This window comes from Monopterus albus, unplaced genomic scaffold (genome assembly GCF_001952655.1).
Source record: "Monopterus albus unplaced genomic scaffold, M_albus_1.0 scaffold56.1, whole genome shotgun sequence".
Taxonomy (NCBI): Eukaryota; Metazoa; Chordata; class Actinopteri; order Synbranchiformes; family Synbranchidae; genus Monopterus; species Monopterus albus.
The window spans coordinates 19339-34637 of NW_018127936.1; the positions used below are offsets into that span (position 1 = coordinate 19339).

At 39.7% G+C, this 15299-nt stretch overlaps 2 protein-coding genes across 2 annotated transcripts in view; one reads left to right on the forward strand and one right to left on the reverse strand.

The window, feature by feature from the left end:
- Window positions 1-6: 6 nt before the first annotated feature.
- On the forward strand, window positions 7-3830 carry LOC109961557 (perforin-1-like). Its single transcript, XM_020602463.1, has 5 exons — window positions 7-175; window positions 482-757; window positions 963-1234; window positions 1736-1877; window positions 2077-3830. The coding sequence occupies exons 2-5, from the start codon at window positions 488-490 to the stop codon at window positions 2962-2964; spliced, it is 1572 nt and encodes a 523-aa protein (XP_020458119.1). The 5' UTR covers window positions 7-175; window positions 482-487; the 3' UTR covers window positions 2965-3830.
- Window positions 3831-3848: 18 nt separating this feature from the next.
- The window catches only part of smarcad1a (SNF2 related chromatin remodeling ATPase with DExD box 1a), a 16652-nt gene continuing 5201 nt past the window's right edge, over window positions 3849-15299 (reverse strand). Inside the window, exons 9-25 of the mRNA XM_020602464.1 lie at window positions 15071-15206; window positions 14756-15016; window positions 13554-13750; window positions 12586-12676; window positions 12149-12248; window positions 10577-10636; window positions 9325-9400; window positions 9005-9140; window positions 8712-8843; window positions 7951-8046; window positions 7525-7642; window positions 7292-7407; window positions 6959-7147; window positions 6738-6856; window positions 6288-6470; window positions 5916-6025; window positions 3849-4896 (exon numbers count right to left, since the gene is read on the reverse strand). Of these exons, the coding sequence (XP_020458120.1) occupies window positions 4835-4896; window positions 5916-6025; window positions 6288-6470; window positions 6738-6856; window positions 6959-7147; window positions 7292-7407; window positions 7525-7642; window positions 7951-8046; window positions 8712-8843; window positions 9005-9140; window positions 9325-9400; window positions 10577-10636; window positions 12149-12248; window positions 12586-12676; window positions 13554-13750; window positions 14756-15016; window positions 15071-15206 (2182 nt within the window). The 3' untranslated portion in view covers window positions 3849-4834. The remainder of the gene's footprint in view (window positions 4897-5915; window positions 6026-6287; window positions 6471-6737; window positions 6857-6958; window positions 7148-7291; window positions 7408-7524; window positions 7643-7950; window positions 8047-8711; window positions 8844-9004; window positions 9141-9324; window positions 9401-10576; window positions 10637-12148; window positions 12249-12585; window positions 12677-13553; window positions 13751-14755; window positions 15017-15070; window positions 15207-15299) is intronic.

Sequence of the window (15299 nt, forward strand, 5' to 3'; positions counted from 1 at the left end):
CAGCAGGATTAAGACTTCAGTCGGTTCGTAGTTCATCGTTTATGGTGCCTTTGATAGAGGGTAAACAGTTCAAATCTAAGAAAGCTGTTCAGTAGGCAATAGAGCTACAGCCTGACAACTCCTTAAAGAAGACAAAGGCACAAACTGAAGGGCGTTAACATAAACACATCGCAAGGTAAGAGTGCATGTCCTCGTCGAATGTCTCTGTTGTGCATAGTTTTATTGTTGGCACAAAATCTGTGGCAGGATTACCCTGGTTTATAAACCAGAGGATTAGAAGCTCATGTATTTACTGTACATAACTCATCTTCTGCTGCAGGTTTGCCCACTGGTAAATCTATGGAAATTTGTTTAAAATATTTTGAGACAGCTCAGATGTCATAGGAAACATTTAAAAAGCAAAAAGATCCAATAACATAATCATTAAAATCCAAAATGTATTGCTTAGTTTCTCATCCTCAATGTGCCCTGTTACATATAGGTAACCATGACAGCAGGAGGATCTAAACAGAGCAACTTTGTTCTGCTTACATTGGCTTTGCTAATAATGTTGGAGACCTGCAGTGTCCAGGCTTGCTGGACTGGCTCAGGGTCAGAGTGTGAGAAAGCGCCTTTCGTCCCAGGACACAACCTGGCCGGGGAGGGCTTTGATGTGGTGCGGCTGCGTCGAACAGGGGCGTATGTCATCAATGTCAAAGCCCATCTGGCTGATAATCACAGCTGTACACTGTGTCGGAACCGCTTCCAAGGAGGACAGGTGAAAACTGTAAAACCTGCTGCTCAGCCTTCTCTCCTTCTTTTTAGTCTAAATGCCCTTCGCTAATTTCCATCCAGAACACATTTTCTTGTTTTTGCACCACCTTCTGTTTTTTCTCCCTATGTATTATTTTACACTTCCTTAAATAATTTTCTACTTCCATCTGCATCCCTACATACATCCTATTATGTCTCTTCTTCCTCAGATTCAGAAGCTCCCTGTAGCGGTGCTTGACTGGCGTCCCTTCAGCCACTGCAGTAAGCAGCTTTCTAGTGCCCTCCATCACTCTGTGGACTCCCTTCTGCGCAGCTCCAACTCCCTGGTTAACAACAACTGGGGTCTTGGTTTGAATCTTGATAGTATTGGCAAAGCGGTGCTGGGAGGAAGCCGCTCAGATTTGGCAAAATTTGCTCGTTCGCAGCACAGCGTAGATAAAGCCACATTTGCCATCCATGAAATCAGCTGCACCTACTACAGGTAAAGGGAAGTGAGTTGGAATTTGTTGACCGATTACTGGGATCATTAATCAATTAGACTTAAATTCAAAACTAAAAATGTGCTTCTGTGATGAGGCAAATGTCTTGCAGTCCAGTGCTGATACACAGCCACAGTGCATCGTGTGTGTGTAGTTAAAGTTAAACATCATGCGAGATGGCTAAACAGAGCCTTACTCCACTACTGAATAAGTACAGGAATACAACTCAACCAATAATATAATTATCTTCATATACTAGCTCATAGCTTGCCAAAAGAACCTTACATGAGTTTAAATATGAATTATGCCCCTTCCTGCAGATGGATCTTAGGCTGCAAAATACATTTACTTTGAAAACAGTCATCTGACTAGAAGACATTTTAAAGTTAAAATGGCCTATGGCGCGACCCTCTGGTGAACTTGGCTTTTTGTGATGTTTGTTACAGAAAAGTCAAGATTATCTTGGCATTGTCAGTTTAACTCCACATATTTTGCTATTTCAGCTACAGGCTGGCTGATCATCCCCAGTTGAGCGCAGAGTTCACAAAGCATCTGAAGAGACTCCCACAGAGCTTAACCACAAGCCAGAACAGAGCCCTATACAGACGGCTAATAGACACCTATGGAACACACTACATACATCAGGTCAGATAACTGCGTTTGGTACTGGTGTGGTCTTCTTCCCCTGTCTTTTATATCGTAGCACTTGTGCTGCAAAATGTCTTTTTGATATGGCAAGTGCAAAAATAATGCTGAGGAACATGGCATAGTGAGGGACAATGATCCGTTTTATTAGAAAGCTGAGAATTTTCTGCCTTATTTTTATTATTAGTTTGTTTCCTAGGTCCAGCTTGGTGGTAAGGTGAAGCGAATCACTGCCTTCAGGACCTGCCTGGCCACACTAAAGGGTTTCTCTGAGGCCGAGATCAAAAACTGCCTTAACATTGAGCTTCGAATGGCTCTGGGTTTTCTCCCTGCCAATGCATCTTTCTCCAACAAGTGTGACAACATCCTGAAAGGCAATATGACCATGGGCTTCTATCAAGGCTTCATGACTCATAAGATCGAGGTTATTGGAGGGGAGAGATATTTCCCAGATATCCTCTACCATCAGGAACCATCTGAAGCATACCACAGCTGGATGAACAGTCTCCACAACAGCCCTGATGTAGTTTCTTATGCTGTCTTCCCTCTGCATCAGTTGGTGGAGGACTTGCAGATCAGTGCTAATCTGAGAAGCACTGTCACAGAATATATTAAAGAAAACCAGCTTCAGGAGGACCTGCTTGGTTTCAAGAACTGCTCCCCGACTCCCAACTTGGATCATAACTGCTGTCCTTTAAGGGCTGGCAGAGGAACTCTTAGACTGGACATCCACAGAGCTGCAGGTCTGAGGGCAGACACCTTTACTAAAACAGACGCCTACATAAAGATCTTCTACACCGGTATATACGAGGAGACTGAGACAGTGATGGACAACAATAACCCAGTGTGGAATGCAACTTATAACTTTGGTTCAGTTGAACTGGGCCAGGATTTGAGGATGGAAGTCTGGGACAGAGATGTACTTTACAATGACCTAGTGGGGAGATGTGTGGTCTTTCCTGAGCGAGGAACTCACCGTCTAAGCTGTCAGCTCAACAGAGGAGTTCTCTATTTCACCTACACCATCAAATGTGATGCCCATTTGACAGGTTTCAGATGTGGACGGTACTCCCCCCGTGCTCAGTAGATTATTAGATTACAAGGATTACATCCTTTACATTACAGTGTTTAGATTACATGTAATTTTAACAATTTCTTTACACATAATGTTAAGTATCAAATCTGTTTGATTCTCAGTCATTTTGCTTGCATTTTAAATAGAAGCATGTTTCAGCCTTTTTGCATGCCAAACAAACTTGCCCCCGTTTTCTGATATACAATGTCATAAATTCATTTTCTAAACATCTGTAGGATTCCATCCTCCTTGTAATGCCTCAGTATTAAGAAAAGCCAGTGACCGTTGCCACCACACCTTCTCCATGCATACCAAAATAAAGAAATTCTGATTAGGCACAAGGTCATTTACAGATACAACCCTGAGCTGTGTTCAGCTTGATGCAATGTCGTATTTTGATAATGCATTGATATCCAAAAAGCCAAACACACACTTGATACATACATACCAATTTCTTACTCATTCCATGTAAACCATATACAGTAACAAAAGCAATCAAGTAATTCAGGATTCCTAGATTTGCAATTTCAGCCTTTTGCTATTCTTTGTTACTTTAACATAATTTAGAAATCTTCTTTTAATGCATGTTTGGTGAAATTGTAATCACGTATTATTATGACCTTTGTTTTGAGCTTCATTTTTAAACAGCACTCTGCAATCTCCCCTTCCCATTCCTTACCCTTACACTGTAAAAATAACTAAGAAACAAAATTCCACAGACCTTGTTGTCAAACCTGGCATTAAAAAGATCCTTGACTATTTTTTCCTTCTTACTGGCTGCTGCTCCTGCAGGCATGATCACACAAATATTTATTCCAATGTTTATTATTCATTTCAAACAGGAACCTAAAAACATACAAATGATACAAATGACTTAGTAAAAGAGAATCCATTAACACGTATACACTTACAACACAATAGCCAACTATACAGTACATAAATGCAGAAACTGCTTTCTTAAATTGTCTTCTCTGTGTTGCTTTGCTTAAAATTACAAACAGTAAAGAAACAGTTTCAAGCACCATATTTGTGTAAGATGTTATGTTACATTCTTTGTCCTTGAACTCAGCTTTCCACACCAGAAAAACTGGAATATTTGTGTATTAACTAGGTCTTTTCTGAGAAAAAAAAAAAGAATCACTGATAGTAACAGGGTTAGACTTAAAATATGACATCAGGATGACACTCAACATTACACTTACAGTGACAGAAAATACAATTTTCCAGATACTTGGCTGATACTTCTGCTGTTTAGTCGGAACTGGCAAGTATGACAGGAAAGATGTGACACTGTTTACCATTCTCCATCTACCGCTTCTTTCAGTATGTAAGAACAATTCCAAATACCAGCAGTTTTGATGGATAACATCCTGTCATTCTACTTACTAGCATACAGTACAGTTATCTAAATAGGAATAATAAAAGGCTGTGTGTTCACCTGGGCAAGGTGCACTTAAACTCAGATTTTCTGTTGCAGTCAAAATATTCAGTTTCACAGATTTGATTATGTGGTCCCACACATGCTGCACAAGTGGCATTTTGGTCAGCACTTTCTTTCAGATTCAAACAGCTTAAAATCCTCTCATGTAACACGTGCACTGCATTAATATATAAAAGCAATTTTTTGTTTAGCCTAAAGATCGTGTAGTCGAAGTATGAGCAAAAATTGTGAGCCTGTAAAAACCGTGTTTTAGGCACAGCTACCATGCTACATTGGAAATAATCAAATATCAGTATTTTGTTCTTGGCAGCATACGGTTCAGTAGTTTTCCAGTATAAATGCAAAAGTGTGTGGTCAGTCATAACACTCAAGTCGGCCCTGAATCAGAGGAATGCCATTAAAAATGCATTTGTACAGTCTCAAATTTCATGTGCTTGGGCATCACAGTCCCAGCGAGGCTTTGAGCAAAGATGCCATATCTTCAGGTATTGTCCCCTCACCACCTAAAGAACAAATGATGCTTCATTTTTCATTTGTAAGCCAGTCAGGAGGTTAGGGTAATGCAAATCATTTAGTTCAAATGCTGCATGCCAGGAACATACATGTCATGACAATGACTGAAGCTTCAGACTTATTACTTACAAGTGGCCCAGCAAATTTTCATGACACGGTAGGGTACCATCCAGGGGTTTGTGCTCAAGGCAGGCACCGGAACAACTACTTTCTAACACTAGCTACTCACACCCAACCTTACCTTTGAGACTCACTCATCTCAGGACATTTTTTGGCACATTTTTTATAATAATTAAAATATGTAAAGACTTCTGAAGCAAAATTCTGGCCAGGAGCAAGATTTAGAAAGAAACATGCTATCTTGTCTTATAATTGGTTTGTATGCTCTACATGTTTTATGTCTAACAGCTTTGTGTAGTTACCACAGATTTTTTTATAGCTTTTGTTCACAACACTGTTTGCATTGAAATTTCATCAGATTGTAAATCAACATTTTACAAAAGGAGAACATTTATTTTTTCCAGGAAATGTGTATATACAGTCCCAAATATTTGTTTGTAGTTAGAAAAATGCATGATTTTGGCTGTCCCTGCAGGGTTTAAAAAGTAGGAAATCTACAGGCATAGAGTTGAAGTTGGTCCTTGTTAACATAGCTGGAAGTAGCAGTGCAAGGCTGGAATGTGTTTATCCTATTTGTTCACTGATCACACATTTTTATCACTGATGTGAGGTAATGAAGTAACTAGTGTCTGTTTCAAAGAACTAGATACATGTTCACTGTGCTCTATCTGAAGGACATGCAAAGAAATGTTTAGCCATATGGCTAGTAAGAGTAATCATGTTCTTTTTTGTTTAGCTCAGATTTTTTAGTTTACACTAGGTTTTCAGTATGTGTCTGTAAATCAGTGCATTACCTCAGTCATAATTAACTGTCATCTACCAACCTATTAAAAAAAAAAAAGAGTGTGCATGCATTTGAGAAAGTGTATGTGTGCGTACATCTCCTCACCCTTTTCAGCAGCAGTCATGTCCTGCTCCAGCTTAAGTTTCTTCTGGCTCAGCTGCAGTATGCAGTCTTCTATGCTGTCCTTACTGATCAGCCTAATCACCTGTACAGTCCTGATACACAGTAAGGTACTGTCATTACAGTACATCAGTACATTAAACACTGTTTAAACTTGCACATTTTTACCAGAGGTTGTCCTGTAACTGCAATTAATACCTCCTGTATTATTCTTAGATTTTAATATTATCAGAATATAAATGCATATAGCATTAATGCCTAATTGCTGATATAATAAAAGGGAATTCCAATTCCAAAACCTCATCAGGTAGAACTCCTCCCATAAGAACAGAGTGTTAATAACATTCCGGGTCTCACCTGGTCTGGCCTACACGGTGACACCTGTCCTCTGCCTGTTTGTCATTGTAGGGATTACAGTCGATGTCATGTAGGATGACAACATTAGCTGAGGTGAGGTTGATGCCCAAGCCACCAGCACGTGTTGACAGCAGAAACACAAAAATATCTGGGTCTGTGTTAAACTTGTCAATCAACACAATCCTGCAGGACAGGAAAAAAAAAGGTTTTAGCCATAATATGTCAATTCCTGCTTCCATCTTCTTCAATTTGACAGCAAACCTTTTCGCTCCTAAGTAACAGCTATAATAGCAACTGTACTAGACTGACATTATGGTTATCTGAAAATAGTCACATTGCCAAGAACGCCTTGTAATAATGAACCGTTAGTAGTATAGGTGACTAGACTTTTTACAAGATTAAAATCTTACATATAGCTGATCTGACTTTAATGTGTGAATCTGACACAACCTGTCAGCTATGGGTGTGGATCCATCCAGTCTGACATAACGATGCTTGAGATGTTTCAGCAGCACTTCCACAATGTCCAGCATCATGGTGAACTGACTGAATAATACAACTCGGTCCCCCTGTAGGATGAGAGAGTTACCGTTATTTTTCTTTAAAAAAATTTTTAAAAACCCACTGCAACTGCACATACTCCCCAACACTCCACAGACATTTGTATTTACCTTGCTTTTAAGTGAGGCTAACAGCTCCGTGAGGTGGTGGAACTTCCCAGAGTCAAGCAGGAGATTGGTTTCAAGCTGGTAGGAGCTGATGGAGGAGTACTGCTGGCAGAGACGGTGCAGCTCAAAGTCTGACATCACTTCCATGTCCTCCTGGATCAGAGCAGCATCTGCATCAAAGTGAGTCGGCTCCTAGGGAGGGTTAGAAAAAAAGAACAGAGGAACATTTAATATGGAGGAAGTAAAATACCCAAAAGATGTTGCAGAGGGAAGAATAACTGAGGGACATTAGTGCAGAAAACAAGCAAAGTATTTATGAAGAGTGATAGGACTCACCTTGAGCATGAGTTTGCTCATAGCTTTGAGCTTTTCTATAGTGTAGTACTGTCGATGAAGCAGAGGGTGGTTGGCCATCTTCCTCAGCTGCATCATCACATTACACAACTCACGCTCTGCAGAGAAAAGACGTGGGAGAAATTATTAACAAAGGACTAACTTCTGCTATTTGCACAAAATACTGCCGTGGTGTACAACGGAACAGTAAACACGGTCATTTAAATGAGGCTTACTCTCGCCACTAGTAGAACTCTTGAATTTTTTGAAGAGGTCCTGGTAAAGAACATGCTGTTTTTCACTCATTGAGCAGAAGTCTACCTTCTCTTCTTTGGCTGGCAGCTGCCTGAGAACCTGGACAAAGGAAAGAGCATTTGATACTCACAATACCTGCACAAGGTTTAAACTAAATCTGTTTGTGTGAGGCTACAAATATGCTCCAGCAGTATAAAGTAATAACTGGTAATGAAGTCAAGTTTGTTTAAATGAAGACTCCTAGATTCTTATCTAATTACAAGGCTGAATAAAAATGTTCACAGGATTCTTTTAAGTTTTTAACAATTACATTAAGACCAACCAATTAGAACATCCCCTCAGAACGCACTTAGCACATACATAATATTTACACAGTACAATTTTGTAAGTTTATGATATCAACTCACCTCGCTCTTGACTCTTCGAAGAATAAATGGTTTCATGATAAGTTTGGCCTGAGCAATGCGATCTCGTTGAAAGCGGCTCTGCTCCTCATGGGATTTCTGACAAAAAATGTACAATGTTAAATACCTACACCATAATTATACAATAATTGCTTAGGGCTGTTTGCATGCCTTACATTTATTTCATCTCTCTGACAGAACAATAAATTGTTATTTATGAAACACTAAGAGTGTTTTTGTAGTTGAGGTTGTGTTTTGCGATTCAAAATCATGTTTTCATATCAGAATAGCTGAATATTTAGCTAACATATAATTCAAGGCTGATTCAGTATTAACCATAAACAGGAAGAGGCCAGGCTTGTATTTCCAGGTGGTGTGCAGGCAGTTATTTAGGGCCATCCAGCTTCAAGTGGCAGAGCTATCACCTGTTCAGATAAACTTATCTTACAATCTGTGTTTCTCAGATTGTTTCCCTCACTTGCATCTTAATCCTGCTCACGTAAGATGTGAGAAAAAAATGCAAAAAACATGTGAGGAGAGAGCATTTGAGGAAACACCGTTTTAATGACTAGGCCTTCATCTGAAGCATCCAAACACCAATCACCACACTCATGGCTTCTATAACAGACTACTCACTCCTCAGAGCCAATATAAGAGACTTGGAATGGCTTTGATCCTTCTGGGTTAAGCGAGGGTCCAAGATCATGGAACAATCACATAAGAGACATGAGCAAACACCCGAGAACATACACTCAAACACTTACCATAGAAAACATTTTGGAGAGCTGTGTAGTGGAGCTGGAGAACATGGAAGGCATGATGAAGTTCAGAAGCGACATCAGCTCCAAAAGGTTGTTCTGTAAAGGGGTTCCTGTCAGCAGCAAGCGATGCTCTGCCTACAGGAGCACAGACATTAAGAGAAATCCCAAAATGTTACATGCCACACCTTTGGGTGTGAAAGAGAGAAAGGCAAAGAATTCTGATGACACACATGAAGATACCACAGAAATGGGGAGCAGTTGTGGTAGAAAGAACCACAAAATTTAAGGGAACTGACATTAATAGCCATAAGGTGGCGGTAGCGCAGTGCGCTCATGTTCTTCAGCATGTGACCTTCATCAAACACAGCATAGCTCAGACGCAGGTTGCGAAAAAGGCCACGGTCATACTCATTTCCTATGGCCAGTTGATACCTGTTAAGCAAATCAAACACAAGCAAAACAAAATAACTTTGTGTAAATAACTTTACTTTGTGTTCGGCTGAGGGTAAAAAGTTGCTTCATGGCCAATATATTCAACACTAATTTAGTGTTCCACTAGTTCCCCCACTGTAATGATCTGTAAAACGATACAGACACCCTGTGTGTGTTTGCTCACGTTGTCACAATGACGTTGAACTCAACATCTCCATCAAGAATGTCACGTCTGAGGTAGCGGCGGTCCTCCACAGATCCTGTATAGAACACCCAAGTGCAACTACTGATTATTATCTCCATTAACTGAATGACTGCTTTGTAAAACTTCTGACAATATGGAGACATGCCGTCACAGTGCTCTACACATTTATCAAAATAGTTGTTAATTAATTGTAGGTGCACGACAGTGCAGCCAGACCTGTCTGGACCTTCACTCACTCACACATGCTGTGTTTTCATTCCTTGTAGGGACTTTATATTGACTTACATTCATTTTCTATAGACTTTTTCTAACCTTAACCATAACCACTACTTCCCTAATACCTAACCTTAAACCACATTGCCATCCTAAAATCACAGATCCAACAGCAGCGAGTGAGGAACCTTTTACTGTTTCAGTGAGAGAAGAACTGTTATGACAGCTGTTAGGTAAAATTTGCATTCTGAGTGCAGCTAAAGGATTTCTTTTGAAAGTGTGTTTGCGGTCCCTTTGAGCCGTGATTGCTACAGCTACTTGTAGATTAATATTCCCTGAACAGCTGTAAAACTGATGTCCTGCACCCCTTGTGGGGACCAGAGGCTGGTCTCCACAAGTATGGCCAAGTCCCCACAATGTGAGTGTATTAACAGGTTTCGGTCCCCATAATATAAGAAATACAAAGGCACACATACACACACACACACATACTCATTTATGTGAGCCAAGAAAGTGTGTGCGCACTTCTGGGGTCAGTGCGAGTTCTTTTGTAAGGTATAGAATAGCGAACGAACAGACAATGTGGAAAATTATTTTGATAGTGCATTTTATAACCAACGTTTGGGATTAAAGTAAACAGAACACATACTTTGGCCTTTACTGAGAGATGATGTTGTCGAAGGTTTTTGTTTTGGGGTATCCAAAGTAATCCTGCACTGTTGATTTAAATTTCTTTTTTGGTGGAGGGAGTTTGGTGATTTCAGCCTCCTCCTCTCTGCCATTTGTTCGCTGAATATGTGTGTGGCACCCTATGCAGAGTCTTACAGGCAGTCGGGGAAGAAAGGTGCACACACATTGCATTGTTTTCTTCAATACCGGTAATAAGCAAATGTGTATGGTATGATAACCATCCATTTTTATACCATGAAACCAGTATACCACTGCAATCCTAGAGTTGACATAATGAAGGCAACATGAGACAGTATTTCATTGTGAAAAGATGAATGAGCAGTGTTACCATAATAGACAAGTACTTGAAGGCTTGGACACCACAGCTTCAGCTCTCTGACCCAGTTATCTATGAGACAGAGTGAAAAAAAATTGGCATAAATTGCAGATGAATGATTTAAATTTCTTTTTATGGCAATTTTACAAACTAACAGAAAATTGTTACAAGAAGTTAAAGAAACTTAAATAATACAGTGTGAACTGACATGCAAGTTATTATCTATGGCAAATTAAAGCAGATTTGCTGTTATGAACACCACAGCCAGCCATATCAATAATAGTGGATACATGGTACATGACAATATTACTTTCCATAGCAATAATGTTACTTCATTAAGTTTAGGAATATTAATGACAACAACAACAAAAGCCACTCAAAGAAAATGAAGAGGACTTAGCCCTCTGGGAGTGCAAAAAAGAGCAAGAGGAGAAAAAGCAAGACAGTGGTAAGTGGAGCAGATAATGATTAAATACAATACTATATAACTAAATGCTGCTAGTGTAGCCTTAACTGTGGGGGGGAGACAGTTGAATAACTTAACTTCCACTAGCATCACATTATTGCTTTTGTTTACTTTGATTTTTAACAGTAGATAACTTAGCTAGCAGAGCAGCCTAGTGTGTCCAGCTCTGCTGGATGTGATGCGACCGAGTCAAGTGCATGCAGCCAGGTGGCAGAGTTGGTACACCGGCAGTCGACTTGCTAGCTTAGCTACATTAGCAGGTTGCAGAAAAATCAGCAAACTTGGACAATACTTTTTCTCTTTTTAACTGATGAAAACTGTGTTCAACCAAGCTAACAGTCAAGCTATGAATGCTAATTTAGATGCAAAGAAATTTGGACAAGTCTACTATAAGTTATAAGGTGTAAGTTATTGTGCAGTGTGGTATGTATATTTTATTGCATTTTTTGAATATCTGTTGTGTAGGCCTAGTGGTTTCATGATACTGAAAACTGCGTATTTTCATTACGCTGTAAAAGTAAAATCCAAAGCAGGCACAGTGCAAGCTCCAGCACGAAAAGTTTAATCCTCTGTATTGCAGCTATGATAAATTAACATTGTCCCTACCAAATGAAATGTAAACAGTAAACAATGAATATGCCCAAGAAGACCATTCAAAAGTTGAATAACGTGAAAACATTTTAAATTGATGTTATTAATTGTTATAACTATCATACACTATACCACTTTATTATCTTTCCTCAAGATCATTACTTAGGTTTCTGGCACCAGCAGCAAAAGAGAAAGATAAGAGGCCCCTTCAAATGCTGATAAAGGTTACTATAAGTGCAGTATTCTACATTTAATTGATATTATATTTGTGTTGCACTCTAGATTCCTTGTGACATGATATGCCAGGTTTATTTTTTGGTCATATCAGTTCAGTCAGCACCCACCTTCAGTGCAATAGACACCACATCTCCTGCCTGTCTTGATGGTGGTGAATGCTGGTTGGAGGGGCACCAAGGGGCCCCAGCAGACTCCAGAATCACCACTGACTATTATCATCTAAGTGTATGTTGTTAGATTACATAATATCAAGTAAGGCAGCAGAATGTGTGATTTGTAGAGATCATTACCCAGCGTAGATGACGGCACAGTGATGAGGTGAGGGCCTTTGTTTCCATTCTGGTACAAGTGGGCCAGAAACGCTATTGCCTGAATAGTTTTCCCCAGACCCTGACATGAGTGAAGGAGAAACAGAGGGAGAGATACAGTCAGTCAAATTTCAATTACAAAGATAAAGAGTGGCTAGACGATGAAGATATGTGAGCACGTTTCAGATCACATACTACTGTTTATTCACCTGCAGTATGGCTACATATCCACGCAAAACACAGTGTGAAACAATAACACCCACTGAATCAGCTGGAAGCATCTCCAAACTTGCGTGGCTTATAATAAATTTACATTACATTTAGGGTCTTCCCTTATTTTTTTAGCTTGTGAGCACCACCCTGCAAACATTGACAGTGCACCCTGCCTCCTCACACAGGCCGTAGTCTAGTTACCTTACCATTTCATCAGCGAGGATACCACTCAGTTTGTGCTCATGCAGAAGCAGCAGCCACTTAAGACCAATAAGCTGATAGGGTTTCAGCTGGAACCTGAAAGACAACCAACAACAGGCTGAGAACAAAAACTGGATCTCTCAGTCTTATAAAAACAAATACCCTAATTCATTGATAAGTCTTAATGCACCAGTTAAAACAAACATGTAGAACCAACATACTTGTAACATTAAAGACACAGCAAGTTCAATGTATGTATAAATCTGTATGAGACCTACAGACCTTAATATTTTACATGCTGATCACATTGAATGGCTTGTGACATAAAACAACAGACTTGGTAAAAAGAAAAGATTTTTGCAAGAAGGAAAAAATTCAGCACGGCGATGATAATGCATCAACCAGTATCCACAGGTTATAACACTAGGACTGAAGTCTCTTCTCAAGCTTGACACCTTTGTACTCTAGGTTCAGATTGTAAAGATAAGAGAAGATTCTGGATTAAAAGTTTTAAAATACTAAAAAAAAAAAGTTTGGTAACATATTCCAATTATACTAACACATTTTTGCTTCCTCAAATAATGTGTAACCTGTTTTTGACACTGAACTGTGGCATTACAAAACAGTTCACCCTCTGAATTCATTTGATCATATAGTCTACAAGCAAACTTAACACACCGTGCATACACGTCATGAAAAGATGGGTTGTTTCTCATTTTAAATATATTCAGTGCCACGTGACTTCACAAGATTTTGGGTACGATAAGTTCTCACCTAAAAGCACCACTTGTGAGCAACCTGTGCCTTTGAAATGAGCAACTAGTGAAAACTGAACAAAACCACCAACAAAAAAAGCTAAACCACACAACTCCTTGGTTATATATTCAAGTTTCTTATAAAGTAACTTAATAGTTTAACCATTTCATAAGACTAATCATTAGTTACCGTATGTGCATACATGCATTTTACTCACTGGCTGTTGAGTGTGCTGGGCTGTTTCATGGACCGTGTCCCCTTCTCCATCACCTCAGTGACCTGTTTGACCATTTTTAAAGAAATGGTCTCACATTTGGACATGAGACCCAGGACAACCTTCCGCTCTTTGAGGACAGCTCTGCAGCCCAACAGCAACCCCTCTGAAAGTCCATTTTCCCTTTGAAAGACATCAACCTGAACAGGAAAGAACATACTGTTATAATTCACACAATACATCAAGTGTCTGTGCCTATAAAAGTCAGTGGATGCTGTCCAATCTATTAGTAGTGAGTAGTAGGAATAAGTGTCACAAATACAGTGGAACCTTGGATTGCGAGTATAATTTGTTCCGACAACGTGCTCATAATCCAAAGCACTCGTATATCATATATCACTCGTATATCAAAGCAAATTTCCCCATAAGAAATAATGGAAACTCAGATGATTCGTTCCACAACCACTTATCCATAAAAAAATGATTACAGTAATACAAAATACAGTATGAAGTAAAAATTTAACTAATTAACCTGTACTTAACCTTTGAAAAGAATCATGGCTGGCGTGAGGGGCCCATTGTTGCAGTACAGATATTGACTATATGAGTAAGGCACAAGAACCATTGGCTCAGTTGTGACATGCGTCACATGACGCTCGGCAGACAAAGTGTACATACTACTCATATTACGAGACCTTGCTCGTATATCGAATCAAAATTTTTGCTCGTCTTGAAAAACACTAGCAAACCGGGTAACTCGCAATCCAAGGTTCCACTGTATTCAACTGCCCTATTGTTGCATGACGGCATCCTGTGAAACTTATTGTGCACCATTTCAGCTAAGATTTACTCTGATGATAGTAGATGTAAAAAAAAAAAAAAAAAAAAATCAAAATGATGTTAAAAAGCTGATAAAAGGTAGCATGAGGTGAGATGTGCCAGGATGTGAAGGTGACTGTAAGATATGTCTCGTGTCCACACAGATGACCGTAGTGTAGTTCACTCAATAACTAAATGTGGTGAGAATGAGATTTAACAGGTCACAAAGTCATTCTGCTGCTGTTCAGGACAACAGTTTCAGACTATAAATGACTGTAGCCCTTACCCAGTGAAACCTTGTAAAAATAGTTTTGACATAAATTAATCACCTTCATGCTGTGTAATCGATGATTTGTTTATTTAAAAACAAACACACGTTCCCTCACCAGGCTTTGCCATCTAACAAACGGTCTCAGTTCCACAATCTTCTGGGCCTTTTTAACCGAGCAGCCAGCAATCAGCGACAGCTCATCTATCGATGCGTCCTGGAAGAACGCAATCATCTCCTTCTCCAGTTCTGTCATCCCATCTTCATAGTCCAGGTCATTGTCTGAGTCCTCAAACTCGCTGCTCAGTGTATCCTCATTTTCCCCCTCAGAGCTGACAGGTTCTCCTAAGGCATATGCCTTTCTCTTTCTTTCTGCTGCCTGCTTCTTAGCTATACTGGTCCCACTGGCAAATCTGGACAGCATCTGGGCAGCAGAGGAAGACGAGGAAGGCTTCAAGGAGGTAGAAGTGGGTGTTTTCTTGACAGAAGAAGACGACAACACTGAAGCTGAACTTGTTTTAAGCCACGGAGACAGAGTGGAGGCGTTACTTCTGTGTTTAGAACCTCTACTGTCATCTAAGTCTGAATCATCATCACTGTTCTTTGTAGCATCTGAATCATCTGAACTGTCTCCCTTAGTTTCAGTGATATTTCTGTGGCAT